General features: G+C 37.8%; 2 protein-coding genes across 2 annotated transcripts; both read right to left on the reverse strand.

Moving 5' to 3' along the window:
* Positions 1 to 835: 835 nt before the first annotated feature.
* On the reverse strand, positions 836 to 13,775 carry LOC127370049 (phospholipid phosphatase-related protein type 5-like). Its single transcript, XM_051411751.1, has 6 exons — positions 10,601 to 13,775; positions 9,135 to 9,267; positions 7,741 to 7,991; positions 7,051 to 7,227; positions 5,470 to 5,610; positions 836 to 3,141 (listed from the first exon to the last, which is right to left on the reverse strand). The coding sequence occupies exons 1-6, from the start codon at positions 10,802 to 10,804 to the stop codon at positions 3,112 to 3,114; spliced, it is 936 nt and encodes a 311-aa protein (XP_051267711.1). The 5' UTR covers positions 10,805 to 13,775; the 3' UTR covers positions 836 to 3,111.
* A 145-nt stretch (positions 13,776 to 13,920) lies between these two features.
* On the reverse strand, positions 13,921 to 18,020 carry tyw3 (tRNA-yW synthesizing protein 3 homolog (S. cerevisiae)). The gene is made up of 6 exons (XM_051411936.1): positions 17,713 to 18,020; positions 16,984 to 17,064; positions 16,796 to 16,894; positions 15,983 to 16,054; positions 15,481 to 15,614; positions 13,921 to 15,376 (listed from the first exon to the last, which is right to left on the reverse strand). The coding sequence occupies exons 1-6, from the start codon at positions 17,878 to 17,880 to the stop codon at positions 15,127 to 15,129; spliced, it is 804 nt and encodes a 267-aa protein (XP_051267896.1). The 5' UTR covers positions 17,881 to 18,020; the 3' UTR covers positions 13,921 to 15,126.
* Positions 18,021 to 25,280: the final 7,260 nt, after the last annotated feature.

Below are 25,280 nucleotides of genomic sequence, written 5' to 3' on the forward strand. Positions count from 1 at the left end.
ACTTGAATAGTTTCATTCGTGATGATGTTGTGATAATTGTGACCATCACCATAAATTTTTTATGTTGCCTGGTCATGATCTCTTGGCTTTTACCCAAGCCTGATATTTCAGTCATCTTTCAGCTATTGGAGTTGCTCACTTTGTCTGTTAGCTGCAGTTAAACCACTGTGCAGCAGATGGGGGTCTTGTATCATTTAATGGACAAACCTGGACTGTCTGGTCCTCAAGCATTTTGAATGGTTTGATTTAAATTAAAAAAATTAATTAATTAAATTAAAAATGTACCTGATCTGCATCACCCAGAATGGTCCTTTAAAGCTGCATTGGTAATTCTTATAAAATAATATTTTTTGTCATATTTGCGGAAACTTTCACTATATCCTGACAGAAGTACATGAAACAGATAATCTGTGAAACAATAATTTTTTGTTCCTCTGGTTCCTCCTAGTGCTTCTAATGGCATTTACAAGAATCCACCGGGCCTGAACGAAAACAACCAATCAGAGCCAAGAAAGATAGTTGATTGTTTAGTCTCATTCCCAGGGTGTCATATACAGACGCTGGGAATGAGTCTCAACAATCAACTATCTCCAAGTCCCAAGGTTTCTTTAAATCTGTCTTATGTACTGTCAGGATATAGTGAAAGTTTTCACAATAATGAGTAAAAAAAGTTTTAATAAAAATTACCTACTGCAGCGTTAAGCGACTTATTTGTGTAAGTATCAGTATTATAGTTATATAGGTTATAACTATCATTATTCACACGGTCCTTTGATAAATGTAGTGGCTATATCAGAAACCATAATGTGATGAATACAGAATCAAGACAGCACAGTAATGAAAATTTTAGTTTAATATTTGAAGCATTTGGAGGGGGACTTCTGCTACTGTACAATCCTTAAGAACAACTTTATGGTGAAGAGTGTAGATCTCTACTGAGGTGAAGTCACCAACCTGTGTGACTCTTTATTTTCATAATCTGTTACTTTCCTACTCTTGTTTCACTGAGCAGAGGTTGTGTACAGAGGGGGGTGGCTGGGGTGGCATTGGTAAACTAATTGGCCACCGCAAGTGCCACCCCATTATCCTTCCCCTCTTCCATTCTGTCTTTTAGAGGCTGTAATGGGCTGTGATTTAAAGCTAGAGTGAAGATGCATTGGTACCAACTATGTCATGCTAGTATGTCGGGATAGGGGCTAAATAATTCTCCAAAGCAACGGCTAAATTGTGGCGAAAGAAAAACTAGCATGGCCATTTTCAAAGGGGTCCCTTGACCTCTGACCTTAAGATATCTGAATAAAAATGGGTTCTATGGGTACCCACAAGTCTCCTCTTTGCAGACATGCCCACTTTATGCTAATCACATGCTTTTTTTTATTGCATGTGGTATACATTTTTTTTTTTGTATAGTGTATTTGAATATTTCTGCATACCGGGGTCCGTGAACAGTGTTGGAACTATATAAATTGGGAATGACTGTAAAGCTGAGACACATACTTGATGCTACCCCTGCATAAGTCGGTGCCACCACCCCAGTCCAAAAAGTCTGGAAACGCCCCTGCCACAGAGCATACATAGACATACTATTTCAAAAGTTATCTCAGGTAAGGCAGTTACTGAAACACCTTGAAACACCATGTATCTATGTATCATAAAAAGTACATACAAAGAAATTCACCATCAGTTTGAGCAGAAATCAACATGGCAGCTACAGAGCAACTTGAGTCAAGGTACTTCACTGTGACACTAAATAAAGAGTATATTTACAGCAGCAAATATGTGTTCATATATACAGTATCAGGTTATTTTATGATTTCTTTTTTTACAGAATGAAACAACGCCCACTGGCCCTCTCAGGAATAAAACACATCATACAACCTGACATGCAGGTTCCATCAGCACTTTGATCAGTAGTGTCTCATATAGTAATTTTGAAATGTCAAATGTTATTATTTGTGAGGTAAAAATGCCTTTTAAATATGTAGGATCCTTAATTATCAAAGCATGCCGGGCAGAGTGACACTTTGCTTTTGGCCCGTGGCCCAAAGTAGTTTTCAGTTTTCAACCTACAAAGGACAAAGTATGGGATAAATGGTCACATTTATTAGAATAGTAGGATGACTAGCAGGGTGTGAGGGACAAAACAGTGAGTGTATAAAATAATAAATAATCTCTTTGCTGGCCTGTGAGTTTGAAGTAACACACAACACTGTACTTTCAAACATGACACATATTCATGTGGAATACAAATCAAACAATTTGAACACACAGGAAGTAAAGTATCTTTGGTATTGATAATGTTTTTTTCACAAAAACAATCAAAATAAAGCTACTGACAGAAGCTACTGGAACAAAGAATGGCCACGAATATTGTTGCTTGGGAAGACCCTGTCTTAAACGGTGCCATTGCACATCCTACGACCACTAACAAGAGTTAATCAATGCAAACTGACTTACATTATTTTACACAGTTTTACCTTAAAGATCCAGTGAGTCGGATTAAGTTGCATCAAGCAGTGAAGTTGCAGATTCTAACTGAAACTCCTTGACTTAACTAAGCATGTCAGAGAAACTACAGTGGCCACGAAACTCTAAAAAAAAAACAAGAAAGGCCCTATCTAGCGCCAGTGTTTGGTTTGTCTGTTCTGGGCTACTGTAGAAACAAGGCGCTTCTGATGTGCACCCTCTGTAGATAAAGAATTCTCACTCTAAGGTAATGAAAACATGTTTCCTATATTCAGGTGATTATACACTCGTGAAAACATAGCTGTGAATATTATATTCCATTTCTGCCAATAGATCCTCCTAAATGTTACACACTGGACCTTTAAGGACACTAATGTATGGATTACTGCTATATACTATGATGTATAATACGAATTATTTTACACCGTTTTACTACTTGTCATATTAGTCATGCTGTTTGCAATGTTTGTAGTTTGCTGCCTCTGGATACGGTAAAGGTGCTACATCATTTACAATATGGCATCAATATATCATCTACATTTGTATAAATAAATTAAAGAGGCTACAGTCTCAAAATATGTGTGATGTAGAATGAATAACTTCCATTGCCCCTTGGTCATGTGGGGGGGGGGACGGGGGTCATAGTCATGTGACTTCTGTGAAGGATCCTGGGCTCTGCAGGAGCAGAAAAGAAAACATTTAAATTAAAAATTGCCTCTAAAACTGAATTTCTTCAAAAAATAACCAAAAACAATTTTCTTGAAATACTTCAATTTCAGTATTTTCAAAAAAAAAAAATAATTATGTATTTAGATATGCTATTTGCTAGGCTTGTCTGTGTTGAAAAGAAAACCATATTTTGAAGATGGTTCAAAGATAAAAGTAATAATAGTCAGTAATATAATAGTCTTAAGTTAGCTAATGTTAGCTAACAAGCTAACTAACAGTTAATATGAACTAGCTAGCTAGTTTTGCTAATATTAGTTGATGTAAATAGCTAGCTAATGATTGATGCAGATTATCTTGTTAGCTAGCATTTTGCAACCATTAGCTAGCTTACCTAGTTTGCGACTATATATAAGTTGCTTTTATCTTTTAATTATCTTCAAAATGTGGTTGTCTTTTCAACACATCTTAAGTTAGCTAGCTATTTAGGGTGATATCAGCTAAACTGAGCCACTTTTTGGTTAATTGCTTACGAAACTAAGAAAAAGCAATGTATGACACTGGAATGCGTTTTTATAGTTAATAAGGACTGTTTTTAATATTTTTGTGTTGAATTGATGTAATAAAATATAATCGTTTAGGTCTTTCAGCTTTTGAAACATCAGCTGTCAACAACATGTTTGAGATAATCAGTGTTCAGCTAAAATGAGTCACTGAAACTGCGAACCAGAGTCATTTATGATGAAACAATCTGATTAACTTTATAAAGACACAATATAACATTACATTACATACAACAATTCATGAATAATGACATTCAAATGTAAGTAAAATCTCTCCTCTCCTCTCTCTTGTTTTCTCCTGCTCTTGTCTCCCCTCCATTCCTTTCTCCCCCTCTCCTTTTGTCTCTCTTCCTGTCTCCTCCTCTCCTCTCCTCACTGTTCTTTCTTGTTTGCCATAATCTGGGCATATCATACTTTCATGTTATTTATATACACGTTACATACATACATTAATTAATTAATTAATTAATTAATTTTTTTATAAGCTACCACTAGCCTATTACTTCTAGGTTAGGCCTACATCATGCCTCTTTCACCTTTTCCTGTCAAGTGTGTGTGTGTGTGTGTGTGTGTGTGTGTGTGTGTGTGTTTGTGTATATTTCACAATGCAGCCTGCACCAAAGCTAAACACACACACACACACACACACACACACACACACACACACACACACACACACACACACACTGGACCTGAATAGAATAGAATAGAATAGAATGTACTTTAGTAATCCTTGAAGGGAAATTCAGGAGGGATAAATAGAAGGGAAATGTGAAGAGGCGTGGAATATATGCTGTAACACATTCATATAGTCATATATTAACACTGTTTAATAAGAGGAACCATCAAAATATTTGCTAAAACTAACTCTGAAGGTGACTCATTTTAGCTGAAATGCATGGCTCAGTTTACTCCAGTACATTAAGGTAAATTGAGCCACCCAAAAAAATTTTTTTTCCATAAAAAAATAATATAGCTAAGCAAAAATTTGGCATTATATCTGATGAAGGCTATCACAACATGCATTATACCCAATTTTTTATAGCTGTACATCTGTTTTTTAGTGATTTATCAACCTTATAATGTTCAAGTAAGATTTGTCTGCCAGGCCACTCACCTCACAGTTCTCCTCAGCAGTCTGGAAGTGAGGCTTTGCCCCGCCCACCAGAGCAACCATAGACCAATTAAATCAATTGTTTTGTATCAAGTACAGTTGTAGCAACAATTTGAAATGATTTGCAGCCATTGGCTATTAGAATTTAAAGAGCTAGGAGGCTCAAACCTTAAATGGCTCATTTTACCTGATGGCTCAATTTAGCTGATATCACCCTTTCAAGCTAATATAAGCAAATACTTTTTTACATCAATCGTTAGTTGGCTAGTTAGCTAACATTTTGCTTACATTAGCTAACTTGATATGTGACTATATATGTCACATTTATCTTTTAATCATCTTCAAACTGTCGTTGTCATTTCAACATAGATTAGCATAGCACATAGCATATCTACAAACAGGAAAGGAGAAAGTTGACAGAGATTCTGACCGAGACTTGCTCAACTGTTATTGGAGCACAGAGCAAAAAGGGGCGGGACTGAGGAAGGGTCAGTTATCAAGACGCTGTGACAATTGACACTCCCACTCCCAGGAAGTAAATATGGAAATAATGGTTTTCATAAATGATATGGTAAATCGTGCCCTCTTACATGTGTCATTTATGAAAATGAAAACCAAAACCTACATGTGTAAAAGTGTAATGTGTACTGTATGCTTTACCTGTGTGACAATGTATTGGTCACTGGTTCCCATAGTGTGATTTATCTGGGGTGAAGCCTCATCAGTGTTAGCTGTGCCTGTATCTGAGGAACTCCGAGAAATCACAGGTCTCTTTTTAAAATACTGGACCACAAACACAACCTGGAAGGAAAGAAAGAAGAAGAGACGGCCCTGTAAACATTCTAATCATATGAAATTATTCTGTTCAGACCAAAAATTGTGATTTGTATATCCCAAGGAAGAATATGTAGACAAACACAGTCATGCAACAAATGATTAGGTCTAACACAGAGAACTGTATTTGGGGACCTCTGCTCTTGAGGAATGATTTTTGTGACTGAGGGAGATGGAGCTTAATAATGTTTGTTTAGATTGTTTCTGTGACCCAGCTTTTTGTCCCAGCCAAGACTGCCGTGCATGGCTTTTACACAAAAGACGAATTCAGGTTCATTCAAGCAATGACGACTTGTGCGCTTTGTGTATGTGTGTCCTGCAGCCACTTTGTCCATTAGACCAGTTTTCTATTATGTAGGAAGGACAGTGGCAGAGAGGTGGTCTGACTCTCTGAAAAGAGGCTCTGTGTGGCTCTGGTTATTTTAAAATGTAATTTATCTAAAATCAAAAGTGCAATCAAAAATCAACTATTCTGATCAAACAACGTTGGTGAAAATACTCTTCAGGGTGGACTGTGGTATAAAGTTGAATAGCTATGTTTCGGTTTGGTGTGGGATCCAAAGAGTTAACTTTAGCAATATACTACCTGTCTACAGACTGCACGAGACATTATGAGGGAAATCTGAATGGCCTGTGAAGATCATTTATGAGCCTGAATTGAGAACTATATTCATCCCTGAGTGACAGATGAAGGAAATGACATCGAATTAGATCATTCACAGTGTCACCTCACAAATGTTTATTATTTAATCACTTTAAAGCGATTAAATCCTTTTACAACGTGATTAAAATATTTAGATCATTAACATTACACTATCTGTAATGGCGCTCAATAGAGTGCAGCTCACTGGCAGGTGTGTCTTGGAGAAAGTCCAGAGCAGGCTGTGTGTCCAGTGTGTATGAATGAGAGCAGTGGAATGAATGGGAGATAATATGCAGATTACATTATCAAGGTGTATCCAGAGTAGACAAGCTATATGTAGACAAACTTTGGACAGTTAAGCAATGGAAAATGTCAATTTCAAAGTGAAAACTAAAGATTCGCCATGTATGTTGTTCCTAGACTCTGAAGCAGTTGTGAACCCTACTGGCCGGTTAAGGGCAGTGAGCAGTCGGTATAAAACAAAACAGTCATAAAAATTATTTTTCAAAAAATGTCAATCACTGCAACCACGAGAGGTCCTTACGCATACAGTCATAAATGTGCACAAAAAATATGAGGCTGATCTGTCCAGTAATGTGCAAGATTAGCTGCGGACAGATACACACACGGAAACGCACAATCAATCGCATTGTTAAAAGCACTGAACATAATGAACCACTGAAAAAAATCGTATAATGGTCGTTAGATGACTACTACATCCTATATTACAATGCAATGTACACTGAAGCTGAATAGTAACTGACCAGAAAGACAGCAATAGCTCCCCCGATGGTTTGTCCCGCAATGACATCACTCCAGTGGTTTCGGTACTCTGCCACTCTGTTGACGCCTGTCAGCACAGCCAGACTGACCAATGAGAGACTAAGGAGGGGGCCAGTCAGACGACCTCCTTTTGAACCGACACAAGACATGACGTACATCTGAAAAGGAAGATGAGTCAAAGCCAGCGTCATATGGTGATGTAAGGCTTCTACTGCGCTTATCAGTGGTGAAGATAAACTTGTCATTTATGTCATTTAAAGTTGAGAAAACTCATAATTTCAAGGCCATTGTCTTGACTTATTTTCAAACTTTCAAACGGAAACTTTCAAGTTTTGAAATAAACTAAAAGAGTTTGCTGACCTATAATATTTTGTTGAGGTAATTGACTTTTTTTCTTTACAAAAACTAAAGTTATACAAAACAGAAAATTCTGTATTAAAATGTTAACAGTGAGCCGTAAAACTGAAAATATTAAAGTATTGTTTTTCACTTTTCTGAAATACAGATTACTTTGTTTCTAAAACATAATGATTCAAATTGTTTCTCAAGAAGAGAAGTAAATGAGCATTAATCATTATTAGTTTAATTTATAACTTAGAAGTTTGAGTTTGATTGAAGACTTTAGTTTAGTTGCGTTGAAACTTTTTTTTACATTAAACAGAGCTACTCACTGCCAGGTAAACAGCTGTATACAGACTCAGCGCTGCCTCTTTGGACGGGAAGGTCTTTCTAGCTCTCATGATGTCTTCGGGATCTCCAGTGCAAGCGTCTGATTGGCTGACAAAGTGTGTTGTGTCCTGGCAGCCGAGGGCAGTGTAATTGGGCTGGCAAACAGAAAGGAAGTGAGGAGCCAGACTTCCTGTGATAAACTGACCCGCGTTGACGAAGATGTCTGTTGTAAACAGACCGAAAACGTACACACCTACAGAGAAACACACACAGGTTAGATTATATACATTTGTATGCAAATTCAAATGCTTAAAAGCATATATACAATGGGTACGGAAAGTATTCAGACCCCTTTAAAATTTTCACACTTTGTTTCATTGCAGCCATTTGCTAAAATCAAAAAAGTTCATTTTATTTCTCATTAATGTACACTCAGCACCCCATCTTGACAGAAAAAAACAGAAATGTAGAAATTTTTGCAAATTGTATATGTATATGTATATGTATATATATATATATATATATATATACATATAGTAAGACAGCAGACTGAAGCTTTAGGTAATTGAAATAAATCATTCACATCAACAGTATTCCAACTAACTGGTTATGAACATATATGAAGACAGACGGCATGACAACTCTCCAAAAGTCTCTTCCACTTCCATTTCCACTGATTTCAAGGGGAATACAACTGAATACGACCCCTGAAGAAACAGCCAATCTCCTCACTGATGGTCTTGTTTGTTTATGTAGGTCAGGCATCAGTAATAAACTGAGATTGTTTTATAACCAGTTAAAAACTCCTTGTAGTAGGTTTAAGTAAAGCAGGCTAAGTAGAAGTATAAAGTAAAATGGAAATATCCAAGTGCAGTACAAGTACCTCAAAGTACCTCAGTACCTACTTTCCAATAATTCGCTGTTGCAAATGCAAAGATTACAGTTGTGCAAGAAAAAAAATCACAATTTACTCCTTGTTATAGAGTGTTTACTGAGTGTTTATTATGTAGGGAACAGGCCCTTTTCACAGCAGGCATTGTGACATGTCAGCAGGCTTTGCTATTGTTCATGTTTCTTTATAGGCATGGCTTGCCAGGACACTTAAGGAAGAAAGTCATCTTAAACTCTCCCTTTTCCATTTGTCCTGCTTTTAAAATAACTTGATATAACGAAGATTTGTTAGGATGACAAAATGGTTTGTTACAACGACAACACTTCCTCGTTATAATGAGAGGAAGGTTTTTATCGTTGCAACATTCATAGCAGCGTTGCCGCCACCGTACTGCACAGATCCTTCAGTGTCAGTAGCCTGTTACAATGAAGAGGTGACGAAGCATCCCAGATCCAATTTTGTACACATACTCCTAACTAGAAAAGCGCCTTGTAGTTAGATTACCAAGGAAACGGAAGGTCCTGCGCACCATGGGGTTCACATAGCAACAGTCACCCATGACAACAACCTTCTCTTGGTCGTACAGGTTGTTGGAGTTGTAGTGAAGAAGAAAGATAACTAGCTCTACACCTGAGATCTGCAAAGGAAAATGGAAAAAAAACAACATTTATAATTCAGTGTGTCAGTCAGTGTATCTTACCCAGTGTGTGAATTATACCATGGCTTTTGGAGGAACTCAAGATATAATTTATTAGAGATGGACCGATATTAATACCAGTATCAGGTATCAGGTCCAATACTGAGCTCATGTACTCAGAATTGTAATCATAAAACGATACTGCACACAACACCACTTTACAGACGCATGATGTTACGTAACCTCTCGGTAGTTGAGCAAGTAGGAAGCAGTGTGGCCAGTTTGGAGGTATTTTAAGCACTTTTTACAACAATAGCAGCATTTACTTTAGTTTGTTACAGCCAGAAAGTGAGGAACATCTGATGAAGATGTTTTTAAGATCATTGTTAGAACTGTAATCATGTCGGTACTCTGTATATGCAAGTAGCTAAATGTAAGTACTTGCACTTCTTACTATTATTATTTGGTCTGAAAAAAAGTGGGCCTCTTTAATATTTATCATATATTTATTATCTGTAATGTTCTTAAAGCAGCAATAATTAATAAAAAAATGAGCCGCGCGGGGGCAGCGTAATAAAATGTAAACACAACAGTAACATTTTATCACTTTTGCTATAGAGTGCTTCAGGGATGATGTATTTTTGTAGTCCAACCTGGAAGTCAGCGTCACTAGGTTCCTTCAACAAAAAGCCAATGGGATTGCATAACTTCAATGTCTCCACAGTAAACGCTGTAATTATAGTGTGTAATTAAAATCTACAAGTTGTAAAGTTTGAGTTATAATAGCGTGCAAGAGTACGACTATGAACAAAATGTGGCTGTGAAGGCTGACTAGTGATGGATGTGGTGTGCTGTTTAATGTCACCTCTGTAGTCTCATTTAGCCACTTGTTAGCAATTGCCTTTTTCAAAAACGCGTAAAAGCTTCAGAATTCACAGGTGGGATTTATGTTGAAGAACAAAAGGGGTTTAAGCTGTGTTAACCACAGACCTTATTTCAGGCATCTAAACCCATTCAATAGACCCACTGACTTCACAGTGAGGGAAGCGGAAGCGCTAAAATGCCCTAATGGGAGACGTCACGTAGCTGCCTCGAGCACAGAGTTTAAAATGAGTGGTAGTGTCTTTCAATTCATCATTAATGAGAGAGAACAGGCCAGAATGATATAATATATGATATGATAAATATAAAAATATATATATAAAAAGAACTTAGTTCCTCTTTAACATGTATGCCATGTATGCCTCTCTGTAGCTGTCTTTCCAGAAGCATCATTATCTTTATCCCAACAATGAAAAGTCACACCTTCAGTTGTGCTTACAGTTAGACTCACCAGTACAACAGGCAGCCCGCCCACCACAGAGTACAGTATTACAGGCTGGATGCGGCTGTCCTGCTCAGGTCCGGGATCTGGTTTAGTCAAAGTCGGGTCTCTGCAGATGAAGCCCTGCTCTGCCGGACTGAAAGTGTCCGTGAACTCACAGTAGTAAACCAGCATCACTGTAGCTGCCAGGATCACCACCTGGAAGTACAGCATGGTGGAACCTGAAGGTCCTGGATCCTGCTATCACAGTGATTAATATGTAACTATAGCAACCTCTAACTGCTGTTGACTCACATCCGATTTTTGCCAATTTCTATTTTGTGTCTCCCTGGTGAATAATCCAGTTTTACTTAATCCTGGTTAATGCTTTATAATCCAAATTTGGAGACTTGAAGAATACGCCAGTGCAAGTATGAAACAACAGATGGTGGTGACTATACTAAAGATGATGATTTTCCCCTCAGAGACAGAAAATGTCCTTTTTCTTTGCCTTTTCCTGTGATTCTGTGGGAGGGAAACCTTGTCTTTCCGCTCCTGTGAATTTCCTGAATCATCCGACAGCAGTGAACCAGGGAATTCATTCTATTTCACTGAACAATCTCTAAAGAGCCACTTGCAGTTTGACCACAAACTCACATCAGCATTCTGCAGAATCTGTGAATGTAAGAGGAAGTGGACTTTAGAGATTGGGTCAGGGGGTTTTACCTCTAGTTTTACATTAAAGGTCCAGTGTGTAACATTTAGGAGGATCTTAGTAAAATGAATGAAAATGAATATTTAACGGTCAGTTATATTTAATATATAATATGTATATTTAGAAAATGTCAATTTGTGAAAGATGAACAAAAATGACACTTTTGACATTATCACAGACTTTCTATGTATTGTGTTATTGAAGTTAGCAGGCTAATCAACCCGGTCCATCCTATCTCATACCCCTTAGCTAAGGTCCGTGTATGTTTTGGTCATTGGATTTTCCTTTCAGAAACGGGTATTAAAAAACAGAAAACGAGTGGTTATTTGATTTTCGTTTTAAAATACAAAAATGAAAATTGAAATACAAGGCGTTTTTCTTTTTCATATGTAACATATTTTAATATGTTACATAGCTCAAATATAAGAAAATACGTAGCTCAAATATAAGAAAATATGGAATCTGGAAGTATAAATATGGGACTTTTATTGTTGAATTTCTCCAAATTTGTACAGTAAAAATGCTTGATATTAAGTGTGTTTGTAGTCTCATATGTGTAAAAGTCAAATATACCATCGGTAGCCAGGAAACACTGAGCAATATGTTTTTACAGTACCTCAAATATGGTCAAATATGCAATCTCTGGAGGCATAAATATGAGACTTTTATTTTCGGCATTTCTCCACACTGGTGCAGTGAAGATACTTGATATAAAGTGTTTTTTTATTCATCAGGGGCACAACACTTTAATGTAACATATTTTAATTATAGCGTACGGCTCTAAATACCTTTATTTTGAAAACCGGAAGTAAATACGCTGTTTCTCCGCATGTTTCTGTTTTCTAGTGATTTTATTTTTTGTTATATGAAATAGAAAATGAAAATTGAATCATTTTTTTAATTTCGCTCATCCCTTTTTGACCATGAAAAAGAAAAACGCCTTGTATTTCAATTTGAATTTTTGTATTTTAAAACGAAAATCAAATAACCTCTCGTTTTCTGTTTTTTAATACCCGTTTCTGAAAGGAAAATCCAATGACCAAAACATACACGGACCAGCTAACTGCATAATGTCACACATTGTGTTAGAGGAGCAGTGTGGAGGATTTAGTGGAATCTAGCAGTGTAGTTACAGATAGCAACTGCTTGCCTCCCCTTCCAAGTGCAAACAGCACAAACTATGGTAGCTGCAAAAAAACGGCCCTATTTAGAGTGTTTGGTTTGTCCGTTCTGGGCTACTGTAGAAACATGGCGGTTCAACATGGCGGCTTCCAAGCAAGACGACACGCTGCATCTGTAAATACAAACAGCTCATTCTAATGTAAGAAAAAGACCACAGTTCTTATCTCAGGTGGTTATTCACTAATGAAAACATAGCTATGAACATTATATTCCATTTCTGACAACAGAGCCTCCTCAATGTTACACACTGGACCTTTAATATGTTGGTTAGGTTAGCTGTTTGTTGAAAGAGAGACCTATGGACTGTGCATTCTTGTTTCTTATGTTAGGGGTGGACAAACCAACTTTCTAGTGATACGTTGCTCCGTATTTGTTTGGAGTGTGCATAATTCTAAAAAAAAAAAGAAAAAAAGTTTAAATGTCACTTTAAATGTCTGTCAGATACTGAGTTTGTGATCTGACACGTCTTGGGATCACCCTCCACTACCTCTGTTACAGGTACACTACAGATCAGTTCAATCCCAGTGAACATCACTAAATACAAAATGAATCCACAGAGAAACCACACAGCTTGCAGTGAGCTCTAATACAATAAGCACTGCTGCCCTCTGGTGGCAGCCTATTTTATGACATTACACGCTGTGAGACACATTTAGGCACACACCTAATAAGACTACCATATTATTGTGTCTCAGATTGTACAGTTGGGGGGGACGTCTGAAAACAATTTGTGTGACAGCTACAACATTTTTGTTTTGTATCTACATACATGGAAGCTGAGCCAATAGGCAGGGCCAATCAGTGAGGGCCATCTGATGAAAACATGAAAATTGTGTAACCTTTGCCCATGTATCACCAATATTTCATTAGCCATGATTGATCTTGTTCTGCTGTTCCTGAAACAAGGATTACACATTTTGATATCATAGCTAATGTCTGATATGTGGCAGTCCCTGCTGCTCTTTAAGTTTCCCTCTGTTCCTCTAGCTCAGCCAGACGCTGTATGTTCCCATACATTGTTATCTCTGAGACGAAACATGATAATGTACCGACAAATAACAAGAAAGTGGTTACAAACTGAACTGCCTATATAACTTGGAAGACTTTCTTAAAACTGTGACGGATATCTCTATATATTTCTAGGCTAAATAACCTCCCTACCATTGTCACCTAAAGGAAATCAATGAATGTGATCTCTATTTGGGCTGTTAACAACATGTCTTTATTCCAGTCCGTTCCCAACATCCCTGTACTATTTTTTTATATTCAAGTTTTATTTTGTTTTGTATTTTTTTCCTTGCTTCTTACAGATCATGTGCGCATGTATCTACAATAAAATAATGAGTAATGACAAGAAAGGTCTTTGAAGTGGAAAGAGAATAATTTCTGAAATACTCTCAATAGAAACTATTAGGGTGTAAGAAAATATAAAAAAAAATATCGTATGGCAAAATTTTGTTTTGTGATATTTTATTGATTCTCGAAAACACTATAGATTTTTGTGTTTAAACCACCAAACACTAGATAGCAGTGTTGTTAACCTTTTCTTGACAGTTTTCCTACAGTTTCTAAATAGCTATGTATCACCCTGCTTACAGTGACGTGAATATATCACAATATACTGAATCGTAACCCCTTTATCATGATACATATCGTATCGCGAGACTCTTGCCAATATATAGTCCTAGAAACCATTGGTGAAAAAAAGAAACACATGTAAATTAATATCAGGTCTGGAAAAAGAAACGGTATTGTTTTGTTTAATGTCTAAATGAGAACCTGTTTGGAACAGTCTGACGTATGCACCATGTCATTTTAAGAGATAAACTATGTTGTTAGCATCCAACAGCAGCATACCCATGAGCCACAGAAGCACTGTCAAAGCCTCATGGGAGCTGTAGTTGTTGTATGGCAACAAAACTCATCTACTTCAATACAGAGGTGGACACTCGGTTTATTGCTGTTTTAGCTTGTACTCTGTCCGTCCAGTGTGTAGGATTTAGTGGCATCTAGCAGTGCAACTGCAGATTGCGACTCACTCGTTTCACCTTGCCCTTTCCAACCACAAACGAGAAACTACGGTGGCCGCACAATGCATGAAAAATGCAAAAGGCACGATCTGGAGCCAGTGTTGTTCCTCTGGGCTACTGCAGAAACATGGCACTCCAACATGGCCGACTCGACGGAAGGCAACTTGTGGCTAAAACAGCTCATTCTAAACAAACGAAAACTATTTTATTTTGATTTGTGATGATATGCTAACGGAAACATAGCTATGAATATTATATTCCATTTCTGACATTAGATCCTCCTAAATGTTACACAGTGAACCTTTAAAAAGAGACAGAACGTTTCTTTTAGTGAGTGATTCTCCTGTTGTTATGTTGTCTTTATTACTTGTCTTTTTATTGTAGCCTCAGTACTTCTGTCCATGTTGGGATCCTGTAGAAATGATACATCCATTATTCCAGTGAGCTGTTTCGTCAGTATCTATTGACTTAAACCTGCTGCAGAGCAGAGAGGTTAGTGCAGTGTAGGTTACCATGGTGATCTTCTTAGTGACAGCTCTCTCAAATAAAATGAATAATGACTCAAACACCCACAAGACAGCGGCACTAATATCCAGTCAGTGATGGAGTGTGTTAGCAGAGCCACTGCTTCACGTGAACAGATCCAGACAGTCATCGAGGTCTGGCACCTGGCTGCTGGACCCATCGCCATGGCAACAGTCAGTCCGCTGGTGTTGTTCTCTCTTCCGCCTCCGCTTATACACAGTTGTTTTGTTCTTCTCCTTTTCTGTCTCCAGTCTGTGAGGGGGATCTTGTAGTTCCTGGGACACGGGGGGATCTGGGATTTGTAGTCTTTGGAGCTTCTCTGTAGGCAGAGCTGACTGGAGATTCTGGTAGAACCTGGAGGTGACCGAAAAATAAAAACATTTAAATCAGAGCTTCCTGCAGCAGGGGTATTTGTGCAGTGGCTAATGAATAGGAGAGATAGCATATAGCAAACTGACCTGTGGATCCGTCTGAGGTTCTCCTCCATCTTCTCATTGGCTATCTGAGCCAGGAAATGTATGTATTCGTGTTCAACCAGGAGCTTTCCTTCATGACTGAGAGGAACTTCCAGGCCATGGGTGCTACGGACTGCCTATGGGGACAAAACACAGCAAGGATACACCTTTTACACAGTATATGCAAGCAACACATGCAGCAAAGCACAGGGCTATTTCTACTGCATGGACTGTCCAAAGTTCAGTTTACTAGAGATGGTTGGATCGATCCTGCAGGATTCATACTTTGATACTTGCATTTGTGATCTTTAAAAAAAACTAAAAATATCAATCATTTTAGTATTAGACTAGTACTGTAGATGGTATCATTATAATTGTAACAATCGGACAACAATCAAATTAAAAAGTTTGTATCTCCCATCCTTACAGTTTACTGTTTAATGGAATCTAACGCCACTGATTTTTGCCACAATCCCTGAAATGTCGTTGGTGTCACAAAGCTTACCGAGATGATTTTTCCTGTCTTGCTGACAGTGAGACCAGAGTTCCTGAAGCCTGAGTTGATGGCCACTGAGTGCTAGAGGGGAGATAAGACAATTAATGAGGTGTATTTGAAGGCATGCTAAACAGGAGTTTCCTAAAAAAACCAATGTAACTTAAACAAATCTTAACCAAAAGGTTTGGGGCCCCCCCTTTTTTTTTTTTTTTTGGGGGTTTGGGCAAAAAGGTGTTTTTTAAAAAAAAATAACAAAGTGTAACCTGAGCCAGGCCATACAGCGCCGACAGCAATCATACAGGGTTAGTAGTATACGCATCTATTTTTTAGCACACACGTGTCAGACCAGTACTCTGCATCGGCTGATTTGCAAAGCTCAGGAATCTGTATCAGCGAGGAAGAAATGGTATTGGAACATCTCTAGTTTTATAATGGCGTCATTCTTACAAGTCTCTGCAAGTTCATGTTCATACTGCACTGAAATCAATGGCTCACTGGAAGGAAGGAAGGACATCAGCCTACACATAAACAGAATGGTAGGGTTTAAGAGATAGCTCACCATAATGTCAAGTGCATGTAACGGCTGATTAAAGATGTTAAAATCACTGGTACGGTGCTTTGAACTCAATCAGTAAGAATGAACCCTTATACGGATGAATGGGGCAGACTGTAGCACATTGCTTTGTATGATAGCCAGTGAGAGAGCAGACATGAACTCCCACTGGCAGTGTAGAGCTATGTTGTGTGAGTGCACAGTGCATAAATCAGCACTGCAGTAGTTCAGCACTCCATGCAGGCAGACACAGAAACTGTCATTCTCACCATCAGCTGTGCGTCTTCCAGTCGCCTACACTGAACATGGAGCACAAAGGGCTCGAACTTCAACACTGCATCCCCGCTGGACCTGGCCAGACCGGACACCTGGACAGCAAACACAATGCACTCTTCTTAACATTAAACCCATATCATCAGATGAAGTTTCACTAGTATATAGGTCCACTGAATCTCACCAGGTCATCAGATGTGCATTTCTGGTGTGAGACAAACAGCCAAACACAGTTCTGTTTCTGGACATCACTGCTCTCTGGAGCCTGGAGGGGAGGAGACAGGACGGGGAACTCAGACCAGTGCCAATATACCACACTACTGCTGTGGTAATACACAATCTCTTTCAATCATTTTAAATAATTATGTTATTATATTTTTCACGCCAAAGGAGAACTCCACAGATGATATTTCCTCAGAATTATTCTCCTCATGGAACAATAGAGTGATTACCATTATAATAATCAATATTTAGGAGGGATTGGTATGAGGAAGGCGTTCTGTTTGAAAAATGATTTACCGGATTGCAACGGTAACCTTTTGAATCATACAGGCCTTTTTAGAGACATCTGATGTGAACTGCACTCAGAGGGTGGAGTAAGATTGGTAATGGGATGTTGCTGATTCACTTCCTCCACAATACCTTCATGTATTGAAATGTTGAATACGTTTAGCCACATGAAGTGATTACTGATGATTAATTCAATTAAAATGAAAGGATAACAAGTGTAATAACAAATGTATTAGTTTGGTTCTGATATGCAACTTTAGCTGTGGAGTGGAGCAGTAATGTGTCTCATTCCCACACTCTGGGAATCCCTGCACGTTAATGTCTGCATCCAGCCCCGAGCTCACTCACACACAGTGCCACAGTGCCACAGTGCTAACTGTTAACGGAGTGGAGTCTCTCTCACCCCGTCGAGGAGGATGACTCTCCCGGAGCAGGAGCTGGTGGTGAAGTACTCCTCACGGCTGTTGAGCAGAGACACTACATGTCCAATGTCCGCGTCCACACTGCCCTTCTTACTCAGGTCCAGCTTGTTCAGACACTGCTTCTTCCACTGGCTGAACGTTTTCTCCATTGCTGTCGTTAGTGTGGTGTTCGAGTCCAAAAGCTCAGAACCTTTAAATACTCTAACGTTACTTTAATATGTTAGCTAGGCTAGCTGCTAGCACTCCAGCAGGCTCCAGTGCTGTTTCTTCTTCTGTGGTATATATGACGGCCGAGATACGCGCCAACAGCCCACACTGCCCCCTGCGGTACCGGAGGCGATACAAAGAAGTTGAAAAACGTTCATGTTTGATTTAGAAGCATTGTATTTCAACGCTGTTGAGCTTTGAGGCTGCTAGTATACTGGCACATTCATATACAGTGGGAAGACAAAATGTGACAAAATTATACAAAAAAACTAATAAAGGAAAGCTGATAATTGGGAATAACATAAATAATTATAAAATGAAATAAAGGGTATACATTTCCCTGAATTGATTACATAAGTAAACAAGATACTGTGGGGTTTCATATGCTATCTTTGCGCATATTGTATTGTATGGTATTGTATTAGAGATAAGATAAGAGAGCTATAGAAATAAAGTTTGTTATTGTTATTTATTATTATTATTATTATTATTATTATTATTATTATCTTTTTGGCAGTTCAATTCAATTTCAGCTTTTTTTTAAAATTACAATTGATTAATTTCTACAAAGTCATTTATTCTCATAGCTATATCCATTTATCTTCCATATGTATACCATACAACTTTCTATCTATCAATGAATAGCCTGGGCTTTTATTTGTTTCAATCACTGAACTCAACCTGCCATTATTTGGAACAGGCCTCTGTATGGAACAGGCGTTTAATTCCTTCTCCACAAAACTCTTGCTCAGCAAAGATGGGAAATGCTATCAAATTGTCTATTTGGGGCGCCCAGATTGCTGCAGTGGCCCCGGGTTCGAATCCGACCTGTGTCCCTTTGTTGCGTGTCATCCCCTCTCTTCCCCCTTTCCTGTCACTCTTCAGCTGTTTCTATCGATTAAAGGGCAATAGAATATATATTTTAAAATGGTCTATTTAAACCAGTATGAATATTACTTGAAAAATTAGGCTATCGAATAACATATCAAGTACGAATCATAAATTTGATCATTTGATACATTGGTGCTCACAGGTTCTGTAAAATTAACTGGAGGAGAAGTCCATTTATGTAATTGCTCTGAGGAGATTTTATTTACTTGTGAAACAGATAAGTCATTCCTAAGTCATGGAAACACCTGGAAATTGATTAAAATGACTAAATATCCTGGAAATAATCTCTGTTGTCCTGGAATTTTTTTCTATTTTAGCCCGTCACTCAGCTTGCCTATGTAAACCTGGGTGTGTATTTAGTTTGTAACTCTACTGTTGGTAGGATAAACTGGATGACATGCAAAGTGGAACTCACTTGCAGTGATCTTTCCGTCACCAAGTATATTTTTTCAAGAGCTGTGAGCAAAATTCTCATATTTACACACTGATGTTAATTGTACGTGTATGAACACTGTATGTGAATGAACACTTTAACTGTCAAGAAGATGGATTTTCTCTTAAATAAGATAAATGATACCAGATTTGAACTGTTAATTATGGGCTGAGGATACATGAATGTAGTCAACTTATCCAAAATCACAGCTTATATGACCCTTTGTAAGCAAGTGTTGTCCTGTATTGTCAAGAAAAATGATTTGTTAAAAAGAGCGAGAACCTGGAACAATTCACCAACATACTTACACTTAGGAAGTCTGTGAAAACCAGCTGCTAACTCAGTGTTTAACAGATCAAGATAGTCCTCCAACGTTTTGCAAAGCAGGATGGTATATTTACTTATTTATTTATTTATATTTATATATTTATAAATTATATTTCTTTATGGCACCTGCTTGTCAATCAGCCCTGATGGCCGGGGGTCAATTCCTACCACAGGCAACACTGCAGATGCTTTTTTTAGGACAGAGATAACGTCAGTAATACCGATCTTTAAGTGTCTGTAAATCAGAGGAAGATAAGGATGAGGAGAGAGAGAGAGAGAGAGAGAGAGAGAGAGAGAGAGAGAGAGCATTATCCCCTATTGGACTGGCACGAATTTGCTGGCCCAGAATCTATAAGTGACAACAGAGCAGTAGTCAGAAAAACAGCTGAAGCAGACCCGAATACAGTGACACAGTAGGAGTACAGGATCTCTACCATGAAGACATTATGAGGATCAGACCACAGGTCAGTCTCACTCTTCTTCTCTCACTCCATATACATGTTGTATTGACCTGTAATGTGTGCCAGTACAAACCTTCTGTAGCTCACTGACATAACGAATGCCCAGCAGTATGAACACAGTCACAGCACAGATCACAGAGGGCTCAAATCAGAGTGTTGGGAAGCAAACCACAACAGGACAATGAAGACTGGAAGCAGTTTCTTCTTATTCAGTTATTGTGGGAGATTGTGGAATTATTATTAACTCTGCATCCCATCATAAATATGACATGACCCCGGCACTATAGATACAGCTGATACATAGAATATTCCTGCACTATAAATCATCCTAACAGCATATCTTAATATAAGAAGTAAGCTAACATAAGTTAATCCTCAAAGAAAAATTGAGTCACTCATTCCCACCTCAAAAATGAACTGTGAGCTCTTTTGAGTGAACTTAAATTGTGCACTATTTTAAGTATTGGTTTGTTCCATTGACTCATTTTCTTTAAGTTGACTTTATATCATTACAAAATGTAAACCCCAAAGTCCCAAAATTAAATTGCTACCATTTTAATAATTATTAATTAATTGTAAATTGTTTTTTTTTAAATCTTATGTCAGCTATTTTCACAGGTAATGTAATGATTTGCTTAGGTGTAAGAAAACGTAGTAAATTTAAGTGGTAACATTTGTATAAAGAAGATGCATTTATGTTACTTTATTCAGATAAATTCTGTTAACACATTTTAAATAAGTTTGGAGAAATGCTGCATATCAGTGTAATATACTTACTACTTTTAATACAATTAACTTAATTTACCTTTCCTTAACAATAAATTAGTTACTTGTTTTCAAATCAAATTTAAACAGCTTAAGGCAACTGGTTTCCTCAAACAGTTTGAGTTGAACTAACTCATCAGGTTTTAGTGTTTGGAGGCTTAAAGGTTGCAGTGTACACAGTTTACAGCTCCCTTCAATAGTATAGCATAAGAGCGATACTTACAGAGAAAATGTGTTCAGATGGATTTACATGCCTGTCCTTCAGATTGCTTCACTGAATTGATTTCTAATCATCTGTTTGATGGTTTTTTTTAGGACTGATAACTAGTGTGATAATTTTGCAGGCAAAAACTAGAGAAAGTTTTCATTATATTCATTTAGACTTTAGTTGAAATCTGTTTCATTCATTCAGTACCACACCAGAGAGAGGAATGAAGGATAAGAATAACATTACTCTATATTTCCATATTATAAACAAATCCCATGAAAATACTAAAAACAACAACGTGTTAGTCCATCTCTAAATACTTTCTGACTTCTCTGTCTGTGGCTCTCGGCTCCAAGCCCATTTTTTCCAACTGAAAACATAAAAGACAAATATATATAAGTTCATTCGTAAAAAAGTTTTTAACAAACGTTACTCAAACAGGAGCAATTTGTTGTATTTGTTGGGGGACTATTTTCACTCGCAGATTCATTTCCATTTGGTGCTCCAGTAAGTATTTGGGTCAGCAGGACGGTGTAAGTGTGACTGAGTCCAAATAAATTACTGTTGTGTGTGTGTGATCATGGTCAGCCAGTGCAACTGTGTGGCTCACTGACGTGTTTTGAATTGTTTTTGGACAACACTGGCAACTACAATCTAATGCTCATAAATGTCAGAAGAGGACAACAGGTCTGATTTAAAGTACACCATAACCATCAAACTGTGTGTAATAATTATGGATGGATTGATTTACCATGCATTATCATTATTACAAGTATGGATGCAATCAAATATAATGTTAATAACTGATAACTGAGTTTACTTGGATTTACCCCCCACTACACCCCTGCTCTGTAGCACTCTCACATTCCAGCAGCTAACTAGCTAACCTATTTACTGCCATCAAAACAGGAAGGAAGTAGTAAAGCCCACCATTTTCTTGATTTCACCGGCTGTCTGGGCCAAGTGTGACACTGACGAGTAGCGGGACTGCACCATGTGCTGAAAAATTGTGACTATTTGAACTTTTATGCACGTCTAAAAACCGCTAGAAAACGGCGCTGCATGGTGCAAGACAAAATAAATGCAAAGGTTTTGTAGGCGACGTGTTTCTAGCATCTTTGTGTGATTGGCCCCGAAGACTGCATTCACCCTGCAAACCTGATTTATTGCACAAACCTGTTTATATTCAAATGTGGCCCGTATCAGATTCCAGTGTGAACAGGTCTGTTGGTAGATGTAGAGTGATGTAACAGTCTTATGAATTCTGATATGACTGTTCATAATGAGGTCACATTGCAAAGACCAGATATGAAAGGCTATGGTCAAGCTGCAGGTCTTAACACTCAATTCAGATTTTTAGCTGAGATCCGTGTTTTTTGCGTGGTTGTTCACATTATAATTTAAATGTGACCGCCATCAGACTCCAGTGTGAACAGTCTATGGCCCCGAAGTGACCCGCATGCGCAGAAGAAGACGTGACGTCACACAATCAATTTTGAATTATTTGTGCGATCGAAGCCGACAAAATTATAATGATGATTATGATATTGCCACGTTCCTCCTCCTCCGGTGCAGAATTGTGACGTCTGTCTCACTTCAATGATGTAAAAGTTGGATGAAATGCGACATGACCCTTCAGACTGAGGTCACTTTGAAAAACATCAGATATGTATTCGATTTAGGACCACATATGAAAGTGGCCTGGATCGGATCCGAAAAATCTAATTTGTGGTGTTCAGATTGCCACTTTTGACCCGCAATCTAAACGTACCGAAAGTGGCCCAAATCCGAATAAAAAAGATCAGATTCAGTGTGATTTGTGCTGTTCACACTGTCATGAAAACATCAGATCTGAGTCACTTGTGCCTGCAGTGTCACCAGGTATTTAATACAAACCCTGAGTCTTTCTAACAGCTGACCAACATGTAGAAAATGTGATACCACAAAACGACATCAAAGGAAATTCAGTCCATCTGTATCTTTTTGCAAAACATGGACCACATGGTTCATATGTTCCAGCTGGTGTAGAGCCTGTCATTTGTTGCCAGAAGGGATTTATTCATATTTGATGAATAATTCAATATAATTAGGAAGTGTCCCTCCCCCCACGCACACACCGACATTTGTCTACAATTACCCAGACAGCTCTACCACATTCTGTATCATTTTGTACCAACACAGGAGCTGCTCTTCAAGGAATCAGGAGCCTTTATTCATCATTATACACAAGGTGGTACACCGAAGTGAAAGTTTGCAGTTCCACATAAAATGAATAAATCAAACCAGATAGTGATGATTATATCAAATCAATTAAATGTGACATTAAAAATCATTATAGATCATTGCAGTAACATGCTAATTTTCTGGTGCTATTGGTAGTGTTATGCTCCTACTATATGTTATATAGAGCCCCAAAGTGGCCATAGAGAGAATGTTTTACTACATTGAATGGTTAAAATGCTATTGCGTGCGCACAAGATATAATTCGTTTACACCAGTGCCTGAACTGGACCAAAAAAGTTGCCAGTACCCTAATTCAGCCCAACCCTAACCCTAACCCTAAACAATCAGAACCCTAACCCTAAACAATCAGAACCCTAACCCTAAACAATCAGAACCCTAACCCTAAACAAACAGAACCCTAACCCTAAACAATCAGAACCCTAACCCTAAACAAACAGAACCCTAACCCTAAACAATCAGAACCCTAACCCTAAACAAACAGAACCCTAACCCTAAACAATCAGAACCCTAACCCTAAACAAACATAACCCTAACCAAAACATTACTGGACCTGAATAAAAAACAACCAATCAGAGCCACGAAAGAGTTGATTATTGAGTCTCATTCCCAGCATCAATATTTTACAACCTGGAGATGAGACTCAGTAATTAACTATGTTCAGGCCTCCAACCCAAAGCATCTTTCCATCTTTCTCAGCTCTGATTGGTTGTTTTCGTTCAGGCCCGGTGGGTTCTTGTAAATACCATTTGGAGCACTACGAGGAACCAGAGGAACTGAATTGTTTTATGACAAAAAGTTATTTTAATAAAAGTTACCTACTGCAGCTGTTTGAAATATTGGATGCTGATGATTAAGAAATGTCTATTTTCATGTGTCTATATAGTTTTTATATTTATATATATTTATAGAAAATAGGGCTAAAAGTATTTTAGTACTTTAAGAATGTTTTCATCATTACTAACTTGTTTTTATTTATTTTTTATCACCTGTTGCCTATTGTTTTATGTTATTGATTTTATTTTCTCCTGTAAATAACTTACTGCATTTTAATTATGAAAGGTGCTATATAAAGTGTATATTATTATTATTATTATTATTATTATATGGTAATATCTATTCATTTAATTTCTTAAGCTTTTCGATAGGCTATATTTGGCATTTAGTCCCACTGATAACATTATACATACATACATTACATATAAAAACACAATGATAACTTACATAGGCTGACCATATTCATCCCTTGTTCGCTATTTCTTCATGACCGGAGGAGGTGAGGGTAACTGACAGGACCGATCACATGTATGTTTGCAGCATATCAACACACCGACAACATATTGCAGGCAGTGGCCCAGGGCCGTAACATGGCACAGTGCTTTCTGTGTCCTGAGGGCTGCTGCCCCACATACCGTCCCCACATACCGTCCCCGCTCCGCTGTGCTGAAAGGGGGCGTTCACACACACTCACGCGCGCTACCCGTGCGGAAAATAGGTTTTTAGCACACGTGTGACGTCACGCCCATCGATCGGTTTTGGTTTTCCTCCAAAGATTGTATATTGAGAAGATGAATCACTCTGTAAGTGAAATCCATACCTTAAATGCCAGGTTGAAGAGGTGGGTGTTAAAGGAACAGTTCACCCCCAAAAAATGAATTTGTAAACATTGAAACATCCACACACCTTTCTAAAAAAATTCTATCAAATAAATATAAATATATTCTATTTATTTAAATACCATCATTATTTTTCTTAACTTTATTACTGTTATATCCGCCTTTTGTTTGTATATTCATATACAGTCATTGTTTATCTTGGGAAAAATAAAAAATATAGATATTACTGTTCACAGCGAGGTCCATAATGTAGCTTTTATTGGTGGTTCTTACTGTTGGGGCCAGGAGGGCTGATTAAAGGGACCTTTTCCTTATATTATATTCTAGTATTGGATACTTTCACCACTGCGTCCTTCTGAAAATAACCCAAATGAATCTGAGACACCACTCAGTGACTGCT

Source organism: Dicentrarchus labrax, unplaced genomic scaffold (genome assembly GCF_905237075.1).
Source record: "Dicentrarchus labrax unplaced genomic scaffold, dlabrax2021, whole genome shotgun sequence".
Classification (NCBI taxonomy): domain Eukaryota; kingdom Metazoa; phylum Chordata; class Actinopteri; family Moronidae; genus Dicentrarchus; species Dicentrarchus labrax.